The following is a 16,838-nucleotide window of genomic DNA, read 5'->3' on the forward strand; positions in this document are numbered from 1 at the left end:
CCCAAATTTGCCCGAATTTGACGCAAAATCACCCCATATTTTCAATTGGAAGAGCAGCACAACAACCATCTCCAAATGCGCCAACGAGCTCAAAACGACCCCAAAAAACCCCCAAAATGACCCAAAAATGACCCAAAAAACCCCAAATAAAAACCCAAAAATGACCAAAAATCACCAAAAAGCCCCAAAAAGCCCCAAAACCACCCAAAATTGCCCCAAATTCCCCAAATTTGCCCCAAAATCATCCCATACTTTCAACTGGAAGTGAAGCACAACAACCGCCTTCAAACGCGACAACGACCCAAAAATACCCCAAAAACCCCCAAAAAAGACCCAAAAATGACCCAAAAAACCCCAAATAAAAACCCAAAAATGACCAAAAATCAACAAAAAGCCCCAAAACCACCCAAAATTGCCCAAATTTGCCCCAAATTCCCCAAATTTGCCCCAAAATCACCCCATATTTTCAATTGGAAGAGCAGCACAACAACCATCTCCAAATGCGCCAACGAGCTCAAAACGACCCCAAAAAACCCCCAAAATGACCCAAAAATGACCCAAAAAACCCCAAATAAAAACCCAAAAATGACCAAAAATCACCAAAAAGCCCCAAAAAGCCCCAAAACCACCCAAAATTGCCCAAAATTCCCCAAATTTGCCCCAAAATCACCCCATACTTTCAACTGGAAGTGAAGCACAACAACCGCCTTCAAACGCGACAACGACCCAAAAATACCCCAAAAACCCCCAAAAAAGACCCAAAAATGACCCAAAAAACCCCAAATAAAAACCCAAAAATGACCAAAAATCACCAAAAAGCCCCAAAACCACCCAAAATTGCCCAAAATCGCCCAAATTTGCCCCAAACCTTGAGGTGGAAATGCAGCACGATGATCATCTCGCCGTCGCAGGGCTGGAACACGGCGTGCTTGATGTTGTTGTACAGGATGTCCACCTTGTCGCCCCGCACCGACGTGAAACGGAAGCCTAATTAATTAATTAGACCTTCGTTAATTGGTCAGCCCTGCGTTCATTAGCCAGGCCTTCATTAAGGAGGACGGTAATTAAAGGAAGGGGGGGTAATTAATGAGCAATCAGGCCCCAAAGCGCCGCCGAATCCATTCGAAAGCCTCCCCTCCAAAATGAGGATTGGAAGCCTAATTAACGAGATACTAATTAATTAATGAGCTGTCAATAAGGGGTTAATTAACATCCAGCTTGTCACTGTGCACTGACGTGAAGCGAAACCCCGATTAATTAATTAATGGGGCGTTAATGAGGGATTAATTCATGTCCACCTTGTCGCCCCGCACTGACGTGAAACGGAAGCCTAATTAATTAATTAGGCCTTTGTTAATTGGGCAGCACTGTCCCCAAAACCCCATTTCTGACCCAAATTCCCCTTTCTGACCCCAAAAGGACCCCAAATTCTCCATTCCTGACCCCAAAACCTCATTTCTGACCCCAAATCCCCCTTCCCACCCCATAATCCCCCCTTTTTGACCCCATAATCCCCATTCCTGACCCCAAAAAGACCCCAAAACCTCATTTCTGACCCCAAAACCCCATTTCAGACCCAAATTCCCCATTCCTGACCCCAAAAGGACCCCAAATCCCCCATTTGTGACCCCAAAATCCCATTTCCAATCCATAATCCCCATTTCTGACCCCAAAATCCCCATTTTTGATCCCAAAACCCCCTTTCTGATCCCAAAAGGACCCCAAATCCACCCTTTCTGACCCCAAAATCCCCTTCCTGACCCCAAATTCCCCCTTCCTGACCCCAAATCCCCCTTTCTGACCCCAAATTCCCCATTCCTGACCCCAAAAGGACCCCAAATCCCCCAGTTCTGACCCCAAATCCCCCATTTCCAACCTCAAAACCCCCTTTCTGACCCCAAAAGGACCCCAAATCCACCCTTTCTGACCCCAAAATCCCCTTTCTGACCCCAAAACCCCATTTCTGACCCCAAAATCCCCCTGACCACAAAAGGACCCCAAATCCCCCATTTGTGACCCCAAATCCCTCATTTCTGACCCCAAAATCCCATTTCCAACCCCAAATTCCCAGTTCTGACCCCAAATCCCCCATTCCTGACCCCAATAGGACCCCAAATCCCCCATTCCTGACCCCAAATTCCCCCTTCCTGACCCCAAATCCCCCTTTCTGACCCCAAATTCCCCATTCCTGACCCCAAAAGGACCCCAAATCCCCCAGTTCTGACCCCAAATCCCCCATTTCCAACCTCAAAACCCCCTTTCTGACCCCAAAAGGACCCCAAACCCACCCTTTCTGACCCCAAAACCCCATTTCTGATCCCAAAATCCCCCTGACCACAAAAGGACCCCAAATCCCCCATTTGTGACCCCAAATCCCTCATTTCTGACCCCAAAATCCCATTTCCAACCCCAAATTCCCAGTTCTGACCCCAAATCCCCCATTCCTGACCCCAATAGGACCCCAAATCCCCCATTCCTGATCCCAAATTCCCCATTCCTGACCCCAAAACCCCCTTTCCGACCCCAATAGGACCCCAAATTCCCCAGTTGTGACCCCAAACCCTCTTTCTGACCCCAATAGGACCTCAAATACCCCCATTCCTGACCCCAAATCCCCCCTTTCTGACCCCAAATTCCCCCTTTCCGACCCCAAATCCCCCATTCCTGACCCCAAATTCCCCCTTTCTGTCCCCAAACCCCCATTCATGACCCCAAAAGGACCCCAAATTCCCCATTTCTGACCCCAGTAGGACCCCAAATTCCCCATTCTTGACCTGAAATCCCCCATTCCTGACCCCAAAACTCCCTTTCCAAACCCCAAATCCCATTTCCTACCCCAAATCCCTCATTTCTGACCCCAAATTCCCCCATTCCTGATCCTAAAAGGACCTCAAAACCCCCTTTCTGACCCCAAATCCCCATTCCTGACCCCAAATTCCCCATTCCTGACCCCAAAAGGACCCCAAATCCCTCCTTTCTGACCCCAAAACCCCCTTTCTGACCCCATAATCCCCTTTTCTGACCCTAAAAGGACCTCAAAACCCCCTTTCTGACCCTAAATCCCCCTTCCTGACCCCAAAACCTCATTCCTGACCCCAAATCCCCCATTTCTGACCCCAAATTCCCCCATTCCCGACCCTAAAAGGACCTCAAAACCCCCCTTTCTGACCCCAAATCCCCCATTTCTGACCCCAAAAGGACCCCAAGTCCCCCATTTCCAACCCCAAATTCCCCATTCCTGACCCCAAATTCCCCATTCCTGACCCCAAAAAGACCCCAAATCCTCATTTCTGACCCCAAATCCCCCTTTCAGATCCTAAAAGGACCCCAAATTCCCCATTTCAGACCGGAAAATCCCACATTTCTGGCCCCAAACCCCCATTCCTGACCCCAAATCCCTCATTTCTGACCCCAAAATCCCATTTCCTACCCCAAAATCCCCCATTCCCGACCCTAAAAGGACCTCAAAACCCCCCTTTCTGACCCCAAAAGGACCCCAAGTCCCCCATTTCCAACCCCAAATTCCCCATTCCTGACCCCAAAAAGACCCCAAATCCTCATTTCTGACCCCAAATCCCCCCTTTCTGACCCCAAATCCCCCCCAATTCCGACCCCACAAAGCCCCCCACCGTTGACGTGGGCCTCCAGGGATCCCTGCATCCTCTTCTGGGCGATGTTGGGTCTGATGTAGAGATCCTTCAATTTCGGGTTGCTGCGGTTCAGGTTGATCACCAGCGAGTCCTGCTTCACGATGCCCTAAAAACCCCAAAAACACCCCAAAAATCCCGTTAAAAAGCTCCAAAAATCCCATTAAAAATCCCCCCCAAAAAGCCCCAAAAATCCCATTAAAAAGGCTCAAAAAATACCCCAAAAATCCCCCCAAAAATCCCATTAAAAAGGCTCAAAAAATCCCATTAAAAAAGCTCCAAAAATCCCCCAAAAAATCCCATTAAAAAGGCCCCAAAATCCCCCCCAAAAACCCGTTAAAAAAAATCCCAAAAAAGTCCCAAAAAATCCCATTAAAAAGGCTCAAAAAATACCCCAAAAATTCCCCCCAAATCCCCCAAAGAATCCCCAAAAAATCCCCCAAAAAATCCCATTAAAAAGGCTCCAAAAATCCCCAAAAAATCCCCCCCCAAAATCCCGTTAAAAAAGCTCCAAAAATCCCATTAAAAATCCCAAAAAAATCACCCAAAAAAATCCCATTAAAAAGGCCCCAAAATCCCCCCCAAAAATCCCGTTAAAAAAGCCCCAAAAACCCGTTAAAAAATCCCAAAAAAGCCCCCCAAAAATCCCATTAAAAAGGCTCCAAAAATCCCCACAAAATCCCCACAAAAATCCCATTAAACAGGCTCAAAAAATCCCATTAAAAAAGCTCCAAAAATCCCCCAAAAAAATCCCATTAAAAAGGCTCAAAAAATCTCAAAAAATCCCCCCCCCCAAAAACCATTAAAAAGGCTCCAAAAATCCCCCAAAAATGTCCCCAAAAATCCCCATTAAAAAGGCTCAAAAAATCCCAAAAAATCCCCCAAAAAATCTCATTAAAAAGCTCCAAAAATCCCATTAAAAAGGCTCCAAAAAATCCCCCAAAAAATCCCATTCAAAAGGCTCCAAAAATCCCAAAAAATTCCCCCCCAAAATCCCGTTAGAAAAGCCCCAAAAACCCGTTAAAATATCCCAAAAAAGTCCCAAAAAATCCCATTAAAAAGGCTCCAAAAATCCCAAAAAATCCCCCCCAAAAATCCCGTTAAAAAAGCTCCAAAAATCCCATTAAAAATCCCCCCAAAAAAACCCAAAAAATCCCATTAAAAAGGCCCAAAAATTCCCCCAAAAATTCCCCCCAAATCCCCCCAAAAATCCCATTAAAAAGGCCCCAAAAACCCGTTAAAAAATCCCAAAAAAGTCCCAAAAAATCCCATTAAAAAGGCTCCAAAAATACCCCAAAAATCCCCCAAAAATCCCATTTAAAAGGCTCAAAAAATACCCCCAAAATTCCCCCAAACCTCCCCCCCAAAATCCCATTAAAAAGGCTCAAAAAATCCCATTAAAAATCCCATTAAAAATCCCATTAAAAATCCCATTAAAAATCCCATTAAAAAGAACCCAAAAATCCGCCCAAAAATCCCATTAAAAAGAATCCAAAAATCCGAAAAAATCCCCCCCAAAAAATCCCATTAAAAAGGACCCCAAATCCCCCCATTCCGACCCCAAATCCCCCATTTCTGACCCCAAAACCCCTCTGTCCGACCCCAAAATCCCCATTCCTGATCCCAAACCCCCGTTCATGACGCCGTAACGACCCCAAATACCCCCTTTCTGACCCCAAACTGACCCCAAATCGCCCCTTTCTGACCCCAAATCCCCCTTTCTAGCCCCAAAATCCCCCCTTTCTGACCCCAAAACCCCATTCCTGACCTCAAATCCCCCTTCCTGACCCCAAAAGCACCCCAAATCCCCCATTTGTGACCCCAAAAGGAACCTAAATCCCCCTTTCTGACCCCAAAACAACCCCAAATCCCCATTCCTGACCCCAAAACCCCCTTTCTGACCCCAAAAAGAACCTAAAACCTCATTTCTGACCTCAAATCCCCATTCCCAACCCCAAAAGGACCCCAAATCCCCCCTTTCTGACCCCAAATCCCCATTTCTGACCCCAAATCCCCATTTCCGACCCCAAAACCCCCATTTCCGACCCTAATCCCCCTTTCTGACCCCCAAAGGACCCCAAAATCCCCATTTCTGACCCCAAATCCCCCATTTCCGACCCCAAAACCCCATTTCTGACCCCAAACCGACCCCAAAAATCCCCATTTCTGACCCCAAAACCCCCATTTCTGACCCCAAATCCCCCATTTCTGACCCCCAAAGGACCCCAAAATCCCCATTTCTAACTCCAAAATCCCCCTTTCTGACCCCAAAAGGACTCCAAAATCCCCCATTTCTGACCCCCAAACCCCCTTTCTGACCCCAAATTCCCCCTTTCTGAACACAAACTGACCCCAAAATCCCCATTTCCAACCCCAAATCCCCCATATCTGACCCCAAAAGGACCCCAAAACCCCCATTTCTGACCCCAAAACCCCCTTTCTGACCCCATATCCCCCCTTTCAGACCCCAAAATCCCCATTTCTGACCCCAAAATCCCCATTCCTGACCCCAATAGGACCCCAAATCCCCCTTTCTTACCCCAAAAGGACCCCAAAATCCCCATTTCTGACCCCAAATCCCCCCTTTCTCACCCTAAAATCCCCATTTCTAACCCCAAAATCCCCCTTTCTGACCACAAAAGGATCCCAAAATCCCCATTCCTGACCCCATTTCTGACCCCATATCCCCCCTTTCCGACCCCAAATCCCCATTTCTGACCCCAAATCCCCCCTTCCTGACCCCCAAAGGACCCCAAAATCCCTATTTCTGACCCCAAAACCCCCTTTCTGACCCCATATCCCCTCTTTCCGACCCCAAAATCCCCATTTCTAACTCCAAAATCCCCCTTTCTGACCTCAAAAGGACCCCAAATCCCCATTCCTGACCCGAATAGGACCCCAAATCCCCCATTTCTGACCCCCAAAGGACCCCAAATCCCCCATTTCTGACCCTAATCCCCCTTTCTGACCCCAAAAGGACCCCAAAATCCCCATTTCTGACCCCAAATCCCCTCTTTCTGACCCCAAGTCCCCCTTTCTGACCCCAAAATCCCCATTTCTAACTCCAAAATCCCCCTTTCTGACCTCAAAACGACCCCAAATCCCCATTCCTGACCCCAAATGCCCCCTTTCTGACCCCCAAAGGACCCCAAAATCCCCATTTCCGACCCCAAAACCCCATTTCTGACCCCAAACTGACCCCAAAATCCCCATTTCCAACCCCAAATCCCCCATTTCTGACCCCAAGTCCCCATTTCTGACCCCAAAATCCCCATTTCTAACTCCAAAATCCCCCTTTCTGACCTCAAAACGACCCCAAATCCCCATTCCTGACCCCAAATGCCCCCTTTCTGACACCCAAAGGACCCCTAAATCCCCATTTCTGACCCCAAATCCCCATTTCCGACCCCAAAACCCCCATTTCCGACCCTAATCCCCCTTTCTGACCCCCAAAGGACCCCAAAATCCCCATTTCTGACCCCAAATCCCCCATTTCCGACCCCAAAACCCCATTTCTGACCCCAAACCGACCCCAAAAATCCCCATTTCTGACCCCAAAACCCCCATTTCTGACCCCAAATCCCCCATTTCTGACCCCCAAAGGACCCCAAAATCCCCATTTCTAACTCCAAAATCCCCCTTTCTGACCCCAAAAGGACTCCAAAATCCCCCATTTCTGACCCCCAAACCCCCTTTCTGACCCCAAATTCCCCCTTTCTGAACACAAACTGACCCCAAAATCCCCATTTCCAACCCCAAATCCCCCATTTCTGACCCCAAGTCCCCCTTTCTGACCCCAAAATCCCCATTTCTAACTCCAAAATCCCCCTTTCTGACCTCAAAACGACCCCAAATCCCCATTTCTGACCCCAAATCCCCCCTTTCTGACCCCCAAAGGTCCCCAAAATCCCCATTTCCGACCCCCAAACCGACCCCAAAATCCCCATTTCCGACCTCAAATCCCCCATTTCCGACCCCAAATCCCCTATTTCTCACCCAAAATCCCCCTTTCTGACCCCAAACCCCCATTCCTGACCCCAAAAGGACCCCAAAACCCCATTCCTGACCCCAAATCTCCCTTCCTGACCCCATTTCCGACCCCATATCCCCCCTTTCCGACCCCAAATCCCCATTTCTGACCCCAAATCCCCCATTTCTGACCCCAAATCCCCCCTTTCTGACCCCCAAAGGACCCCAAAATCCCCATTTCCGACCCCAAAACCCCATTTCTGACCCCAAACTGACCCCAAAATCCCCATTTCCGACCCCAAACCCCCCATTTCCGACCCCAAATCCCCTATTTCTCACCCAAAATCCCCCTTTCTGACCCCAAACCCCCATTCCTGACCCCAAAAGGACCCCAAAACCCCATTCCTGACCCCAAATCTCCCTTCCTGACCCCATTTCCGACCCCATATCCCCCCTTTCCGACCCCAAATCCCCATTTCTGACCCCAAATCCCCCATTTCTGACCCCAAATCCCCCCTTTCTGACCCCCAAAGGACCCCAAAATCCCCATTTCCGACCCCAAAACCCCATTTCTGACCCCAAACTGACCCCAAAATCCCCATTTCCGACCCCAAACCCCCCATTTCCGACCCCAAATCCCCTATTTCTCACCCAAAATCTCCCTTTCTGACCCCAAACCCCCATTCCTGACCCCAAAAGGACCCCAAAACCCCATTCCTGACCCCAAATCTCCCTTCCTGACCCCATTTCCGACCCCATATCCCCCTTTCCGACCCCAAATCCCCATTTCTGACCCCAAATCCCCCATTTCTGACCCCAAATCCCCCCTTTCTGACCCCCAAAGGACCCCAAAATCCCCATTTCCGACCCCAAAACCCCATTTCTGACCCCAAACTGACCCCAAAATCCCCATTTCCGACCCCAAACCCCCCATTTCCAGCACCTCTTTCTCCTTCTCCTCGGCCTCGCGCGTCTTGTAACGTTTCTGGACCTCTTTGATGATCCTAAAAGCGTTCTGCAGATTGAGGGCCGGCACCGACTGCTCCCCTGGGGTCTTCATGTTGGATGCCCTGTAGGTTCTATAGGGTTTGGGGGGGGGGAAGGAAGCAAAACCCCACAAAAGTGAGCCCAAATCCCATAAAATGACCCCAAATCCCATAAAATGACCCCAAATCCCATAAAATGACCCCAAAATCCCATAAAATGACCCCAAAATCCCATAAAATGACCCCAAACCCCACTGAAATGTCATAAAAACCCACAAAATGACCCCAAAATCCCACAAAATTTGCCCCAAAATGACCCAAAATCCCACAAAATGACCCAAAATCCCACAAAATTCGCCCCAAAATCATATGAATGTGAGCCAAAATCCCACAAAACGACCCCAAATCCCATAAAATGACCCCAAATTGCACACAAATGTCATAAAATCCCACAAAATTCAACCCAAAATCCCATGATTGTGAGCCAAAATCCCAAAAAATGACCCCAAACCCCACAAAATGACCCAAAATCCCACAAAATTCGCCCCAAAATCATATGAATGTGAGCCAAAATCCCACAAACCGACCCCAAATCCCATTAAATGACCCCAAATCCCACAAAATTCGGCCTAAAATCCCACAAAATGACCCCAAATCCCACAAAATTGGGCCTAAAATCCCACAAATGACCTCAAATCCCACAAAATGACCCCAAAATCCCATAAAATGACCCCAAGTCCCACAAAAATGTCATAAAATCCCACAAAAATTCACCCCAAAATCATATGAATGTGAGCCAAAATCCCACAAAATGACCCCAAATCCCATAAAATGACCCTAAATTGCACAAAAATGTCACAAAATCCCACAAAATTCAACCCAAAATCCCATGATTGTGAGCCAAAATCCCAAAAAATGACCCAAACCCCACAAAATGACCCAAAATCCCACAAAATTCGCCCCAAAATCATATGAATGTGAGCCAAAATCCCACAAACCGACCCCAAATCCCATTAAATGACCCCAAATCCCACAAAAGTCAGCCTAAAATCCCACAAAATGACTCCACATCCCACCAAATTCGGCCTAAAATCCCACAAAATGACCCCAAGTCCCACAAAATTGGGCCTAAAATCCCACAAAATTGGGCCTAAAATCCCACAAAATGACCCCAAATCCCACAAAAATGACCCTAAAATCCCATAAAATGACCCCAAATCCCACAAAAATGTCATAAAATCCCACAAAATTCACCCCAAAATCATATGGATGTGAGCCAAAATCCCACAAAATGACCCCAAATCCCATAAAATGACCCTAAATTGCACAAAAATGTCACAAAATCCCACAAAATTCAACCCAAAATCCCATGATTGTGAGCAAAAATCCCAAAAAATGACCCCAAACCCCACAAAATGACCCAAAATCCCACAAAATTCGCCCCAAAATCATATGAATGTGAGCCAAAATCCCACAAAACAACCCCAAATCCCATAAAATGACCCCAAATCCCACAAAATTCGGCCTAAAATCCCACAAATGTCTTCAAATCCCACAAAATGACCCCAAAATCCCTCAAAATGACCCAAAATGCCACAAAATTTGCCCCAAACCCAACAGAAATGACCCCAAATCCCACAAAAATGACCCCAAAATCCCACAAAATGACCCAAAATCCCACAAAATTTACCCTAAAATCCCATAAAATGACCCCAAATCCCACAAAAATGTCATAAAAACCCACAAAATTCACCCCAAAATCATATGAATGTGAGCCAAAATCCCACAAAATGACCCCAAATCCCATAAAATGACCCCAAAATCCCACCAAATTCGCCCCAAAATCCCACAAAATGCCACAAAATGACCCAAAATCCCACAAAATTTGCCCCAAAATCCCACAAAACGACCCCAAATCCCACAAAATTCAACCCAAAATCCCATGAATGTGAGCCAAAATCCCACAAAAAGACCCCAAACCCCACAAAATGACCCAAAATGACCCAAAATCCCACAAAATTCACCCCAAAATCATATGAATGTGAGCCAAAATCCCACAAAATGACCCCAAATCCCATAAAATGACCCCAAAATCCCACCAAATTCGACCCAAAATCCCACAAAATGCCACAAAATGACCCAAAATCCCACAAAAAAGTTGCCCCAAAATCCCACAAAAAAGTCACAAAATCCCACAAAATTCACCCCAAAATCCCACGAATGTGAGCCAAAATCCCACAAAATGACCCCAAATCCCACAAAAAAGACCCCAAATCCCAAAAAATGACCCCAAATCTGCAAAATTCAGCCCAAAATCCCACAAAATTTGCCCCCAAATGCCCCAAAATGACCGAAATTCCCCCCAAAATCCCCCAAATTTGCCCCAAAACCCCACAAAAACGACCCCAAAACCCCCCAAACTCCCCCAAAATGCCCCAAAACCCCACAAATTCCCCCCCCAAAATGACCCAAATTCCCCCAAATTTGCCCCCAAAGACCCAAAATCCCACAAAAATGACCCAAAATATCCAAAACTCACCCCCAAAATGACCCCAAATCCGCCCCCAAATGACCCCAAGCCCCACAGAGGTGACCCAAAATCCCATTAAATCACCCCAAATCCTACAAAAATGACACAAAAACCGACAAAAATGACACAAAGTGCCACAGGAAGTCACATGAATGCCCAAAATGACCCCAAATCCCACAAAATTTGCCCCAAAATCATATGAATGTGAGCCAAAATCCCACAAAATGACCCCAAATCCCATAAAATGACCCTAAATTGCACAAAAATGTCACAAAATCCCACAAAATTCAACCCAAAATCCCATGAATGTGAGCCAAAATCCCACAAAATGACCCCAAACCCCACAAAACGACCCCAAATCCCACAAAAAAGACCCCAAATCCCAAAAAATGACCTCAAATCTGCAAAATTCAGCCCAAAATCCCACTAAATTTGCCCCCAAATGCCCCAAAATGACCGAAATTCCCCCCAAAATCCCCCAAATTTGCCCCAAAACCCCACAAAAACGACCCCAAAACCCCCCAAACTCCCCCAAAATGCCCCAAAATCCCCCAAATTCTCCCCCCCAAAAAAGCCCCACTCACATTTCCTTGACGAAGGTGGCTTCAGGATTAGGGAAAATGTTGCCTTCGTTGCGCCCCAAAGCGCTGCCGGGGCAGTAGAAGTTGATACGGAGGTAGGTGTAATCTCCTTCCACGGACATGCTGATGTTCTGCACCAAAAATGGAGGATTTTCACCCAAAATCCGGCTTGGGGGAGAGCTGGCGTGAAGCTCGACCCCAAATCCGTCCAATTTCAGCCCAAAAAGCCCCAAAAATTCAAGGTGAAACTCAACGGCGTTGAGTCGAAGGAGCCCGGAAGATAAAGTGTCAATTGGGGGAGAAATGAACCAAAAATGGGCGTTTTCAACCCCAAAAAGGGATGAAAATGGACAAAAAAGGAGCTTCAACACAAAAAACATCGAATTTGACCCCAAAATCCGTTGAATTTGGCCCAAAGAGCCCCAAAAATTCAAGGCAAAACTCAACGGCGTTGAATTGAAGGAGCCCCAATGGTGGATGAAGAAGCAACTGGGGGGAAATGAACCAAAAATGGGCGTTTTCAACCCAAAAAATGGGTCCTAAAGGAGCTTCAAACCCAAAAACATCAAATTTGACCCCAAAACCCATTGAATTTGGCCCAAAAAGCCCCAAAAATTCAAGGCAAAACTCAACGGCGTTGAGTTGAAGGAGCCCCAATGGCAGATGAAGAAGCAACGGGGGAGAAATGAACCAAAAATGGGCGTTTTCAACCCAAAAAATGGGTCCTAAAGGAGCTTCAAACCCAAAAACATCGAATTTGACCCCAAAATCCGTTGAATTGGACCCAAAAAGCCCCAAAAATTCAAGGCAAAACTCAACGGCGTTGAATTGAAGGAGCCCCAATGGTGGATGAAGAAGCAACTGGGGGAAATGAACCAAAAATGGGCGTTTTCAACCCAAAAAGGGGATGAAAATGGACAAAAAAGGAGCTTCAACACAAAAAAAATCGAATTTGACCCCAAAATCCGTTGAATTGGACCCAAAAAGCCCCAAAAATTCAAGGCGAAACTCAACAGCGTTGAGTCGAAGGAGCCCCAATGATGGATGAAAAAGCAACGGGGGAGAAATGAACCAAAAATGGGCGTTTTCAACCCAAAAAATGGGTCCTAAAGGAGCTTCAAACCCAAAAACATCAAATTTGACCCAAAATCTGAAGAATTGGACCCAAAAAGCCCCAAAAATTCAAGGCGAAATTCAACGGCGTTGAGTTGAAGGAGCCCGGAAGAGAAAGCGTCAATTAGGGGGGAGAAATGAACCAAAAATGGGCTTTTTCAACCCAAAAAGGGGATGAAAATGGACAAACAAGGAGCTTCAACCCCAAAAATATCAAATTTGACCCAAAATCCATTGAATTGGACCCAAAAATCCATCAAATTTGACCCTAAAACCCATCAAAACTGAACACAAAAATCAACACCGCTTGAATTTTAAGGTGCCAGGCCCAAAATTTCGCTTTTCTGGCCCCAAATTTCGCCTTTCTGACCCCAAATTCCAGCCCCACGACCCCAAATTCCCCCTTTTCCACCCCAAAATCCATCAACCAACCCCAAAAATCCCACAATACTGACTTGAAGATCCCCCAATGTTGGACAAAGACCCAAAGAAGGCGGAAAACCCAAATCCTTCCCCTCCCCACCCAAATTTTCTCATTCCTGACCCCAAATTTCACCTTCCTGACCCCAAATTTCAACTTTCTGACCCCAAATTCCAGCCCCACGACCCCAAATATCCCATTTTTCACCCCAAAAATTCAACAACGTTGACTTGAAGCTTCTCCAACGTTGGACAAAGACCCAAAGAACGCCGAAAATCCAAATCCTTCCCCTCCCCACCCAAATTTTCACATTCCTGACCCCAAATTTCACTTTCCTGACCCCAAATTCCAGACCCACGACCCCAAATTCCCCCTTTTTCACCCCAAAATCCATCAACCTACCCCAAAAATCCCACAGTGTTGACCTGAAGATCCCCCAATGTTGGACAAAGACCCAAAGAAGGCGGAAAACCCAAATCCTTCCCCTCCCCACCCAAATTTTCTCATTCCTGACCCCAAATATTGCCTTTCTGACCACAAATTTCACCTTTCTGACCCCAAATTTCAGCCCCACAACCCCAAATTTTGCCTTTCTGACCCCAAAATCCATCAAACTCACCCAAAAATTCAACAATGTTGACTTGAAGCTTCTCCAACGTTGGACAAAGACCCAAAGAATGCGGAAAACCCAAATCCTTCCCCTCCCCACCCAAATTTTCACATTCCTGACCCCAAATTTCACCTTTCTGACCCCAAATTCCAGCCCCACGACCCCAAATTCCCCCTTTTTCACCCCAAAATCCATCACATTCACCCCAATAATTCAACAACGTTGATTTGAAGATCCCCCAATGTTGGACAAAGACCCAAAGAACGCGGAAAACCCAAGTCCTTCCCCTCCCCACCCAAATTTTCTCATTCCTGACCCCAAAATTTTACCTTTCTGACCACAAATTCCAGCCCCACGACCCCAAATCCCCCCTTTTTCACCCCAAAATCCCACCTTGATGGTGGCGATGTGGAAGGGGGTGGCGATGCCGAAGACGGGCATGATGACGGTCTCGTATTTCTTGTCGATGTAAATCTTCATCTCGCGGATGTGGGGCTCCTTGGGCATCAGCGATGGGTTCTTATAGGAGATGTTGGATTTCCGTGCCCTGCCCCAAAGATTTGGGGTGAAATCAGGCAAAATTGGGGAATAAAAACCACTGCCTTGACCCGAATCGTGCCAAAATCAGCCCAAAAATGCGAAGAAAAGCACCAAAAGGCACCGATTTACCCCCAAAGTGGCCAAAAATCCACCTCAAAATGACCCCAAATCCACCCCAATGACCCCAAATCCAATTAAAATGACTCAAAATCCTCCTAAAAGGACCCAAATTCCCCCCCAAAACACCTAAAATAACCCCAAATCCCCCAAAGACCCTAAAAATGACCCCAAATCCCCCCCAAAATGACCCCACATCCCCCCCAAAGATCCTAAAAATGACCCAAATCCACCCTAAAATGACCCCACATCCCCCAAAGACCCCGCCAAAATGACCCTAAAGCCCCCTAAAATGACCCCAAATCCCCCAAAGACCCTAAAAATGACCCCTAACTCCCCCCAAATGACCCCAACCCCGCAAAATGACCCCAACCCCCCCCCAAAAGACCCCAAATCCCCCCCCAAAAGACCCCAACCCTCCCCCAAAAGACCCCAAACACCCCTAAAATGACCCCAACCCCCCCAAAATGACCCTAAAAATGACCCAAATCCCCCCCAAAATGACCCTAACCCCTCCAAATGACCCCAGACCCCCCCAAAATGACCCAAACACCCTCAAAATGACCCCCAAAACCCCCACAAAATGACCCCAAACCACCCCTATACCCCAAAATGACCCAAATCTCCCCAAAATGACCACCCCAAAAACCCTAAAATGACCCAAATCCCCAAAATTCCCCCAAAATGACCAAAAATCAACGAAATTAGCCCCCAAATGACCCAAAATCCCATAAAAATGACCCAAAATCCCCACAAAAATGACCTAAATTACCCCCAAAATCTGACCAAAATTGGCCCAAAATCCCCAAAAAATTGACCCCGAATTCCCCCAAAATGTCCCAAAGTCCACCAAAAATGACCCAAATTACCCTAAAATGACCCAAAATCAATGAAATTTGCAATGAAAAGACCCCAACTCCCACAGAATGACCCAAAATCCCATAAAAATGACCCGAAATCCCACAAAAATGACCCCAAAATGATCCCAAGCTCCTCCAAAAATGACCCAAAATCCACCCCAAAGGACCCCAAAATCAACAGGATTCCCCCAAAATGACCCAAAATCCGCCACAATGACCCCCAATCTCCAGGATTCCCCCCAAAATGATCCAAATTCCTCCAAAAATGACCCCAAATCCACAAAAAATGACCCCAAGACCCCTTAAATTCCCCCAAAATGACCCCAAATGGACCTAAAGACCCTAAAAATGACCCAAATCTCCCCCACAATGACCCTGAACCCCCCCAAAATGACCCCAAATCCCCCCAAAAATGACCCCAAATCCCCCCAAAAATGACCCCAAATCCCCCCAAAATGACACCAAATCCCCCCCCCAAAACACCCCAAATCCCCCCCCAAAAATGACCCCAAATCCCCCCCCCAAAAATGACCCCAAATCCCCCCCCCAAAATGACCCCAAATCCACCCCAAAAATGACCCCAAATCCCCCCCCCAAAAGACCCCAAATCCCCCCCAAAAATGACCCCAAATCCCCCCCCAAAAATGACCCCAAATCGCCCCCCCAAAATGACCCCAAATGCACCCAAAAATGACCCCAAATCCCCCCCCAAAAAATGACCCCAAATCCCCCCCAAAAGACCCCAAAACCACCCAAAAATGACCCCAAATCCACCCAAAAATGACCCCAAATCCACCCAAAAATGACCCCAAATCCCCCCCAAAACCCCAAATCCCCCCCAAATTTGGGTACTTCTGGATCTGCTGCTCCCCCTTCTGCTCCGTCAGCCTCCGCCTCGCCTCCTCGTTAAGCTGCGTTGCTAATTCCTTTTGATGAGCTCGGCGCTTCTCCTCGGCTGTCAGCTCGTTCTGGGGGGGAGTCAGACCCCAAATGACCCAAAATCCACCAAAAATGACCCTAAACCCCCCAAAATGACCCAAAATCCCCCCAAATTGACCCAAAATCCACCCCAAATCCACCCAAAATGACCCAACCCCCCCCCAAAATGACCCAAAACGACCCAAAATCCAACAGAAATGACCCAAAAACCACTTAAAATGACCCCAAATGCCCAAAACTGACCCCAAATTCCAACAAAAATGAACCAAAATCCAACCGAATCGCCCCAACCCCCCCCCAAAATGAACTGAAGTCCCATAAAAAGGACCCAAAATTGCATCAAAAGGACCCAAAATGACCCGAAATCCACCCAAAATGACCCAAAATCCACCCAAATCCCCCCAAATTGACCCAAAATCAAAGAAACATGACCCAAAACCCGCCCAAAATGACCCAAAATCAACCAAAAATGACCCAAAAATGAACCAAATATGACTCAAAACCACCCCAAAATGACCCAAAGTC

At 47.1% G+C, this 16,838-nt stretch overlaps 1 protein-coding gene across 1 annotated transcript in view; it reads right to left on the minus strand.

Moving 5' to 3' along the window:
• Nucleotides 1-16,838, minus strand: part of SUPT16H (SPT16 homolog, facilitates chromatin remodeling subunit) — a gene marked incomplete at both ends in the record, with an annotated part of 86,362 nt that overhangs the window by 25,565 nt on the left and 43,959 nt on the right. The window contains 6 exons of the mRNA XM_079551121.1: nt 869-987; nt 3,630-3,756; nt 8,560-8,695; nt 11,717-11,844; nt 14,251-14,404; nt 16,227-16,342. Coding sequence (XP_079407247.1) covers nt 869-987; nt 3,630-3,756; nt 8,560-8,695; nt 11,717-11,844; nt 14,251-14,404; nt 16,227-16,342 — 780 coding nt within the window. The remainder of the gene's footprint in view (nt 1-868; nt 988-3,629; nt 3,757-8,559; nt 8,696-11,716; nt 11,845-14,250; nt 14,405-16,226; nt 16,343-16,838) is intronic.

The sequence above is a fragment of the Tetrao urogallus genome (genome assembly GCF_951394365.1).
Source record: "Tetrao urogallus genome assembly, contig: scaffold_78, whole genome shotgun sequence".
NCBI lineage: Eukaryota > Metazoa > Chordata > Aves > Galliformes > Phasianidae > Tetrao > Tetrao urogallus.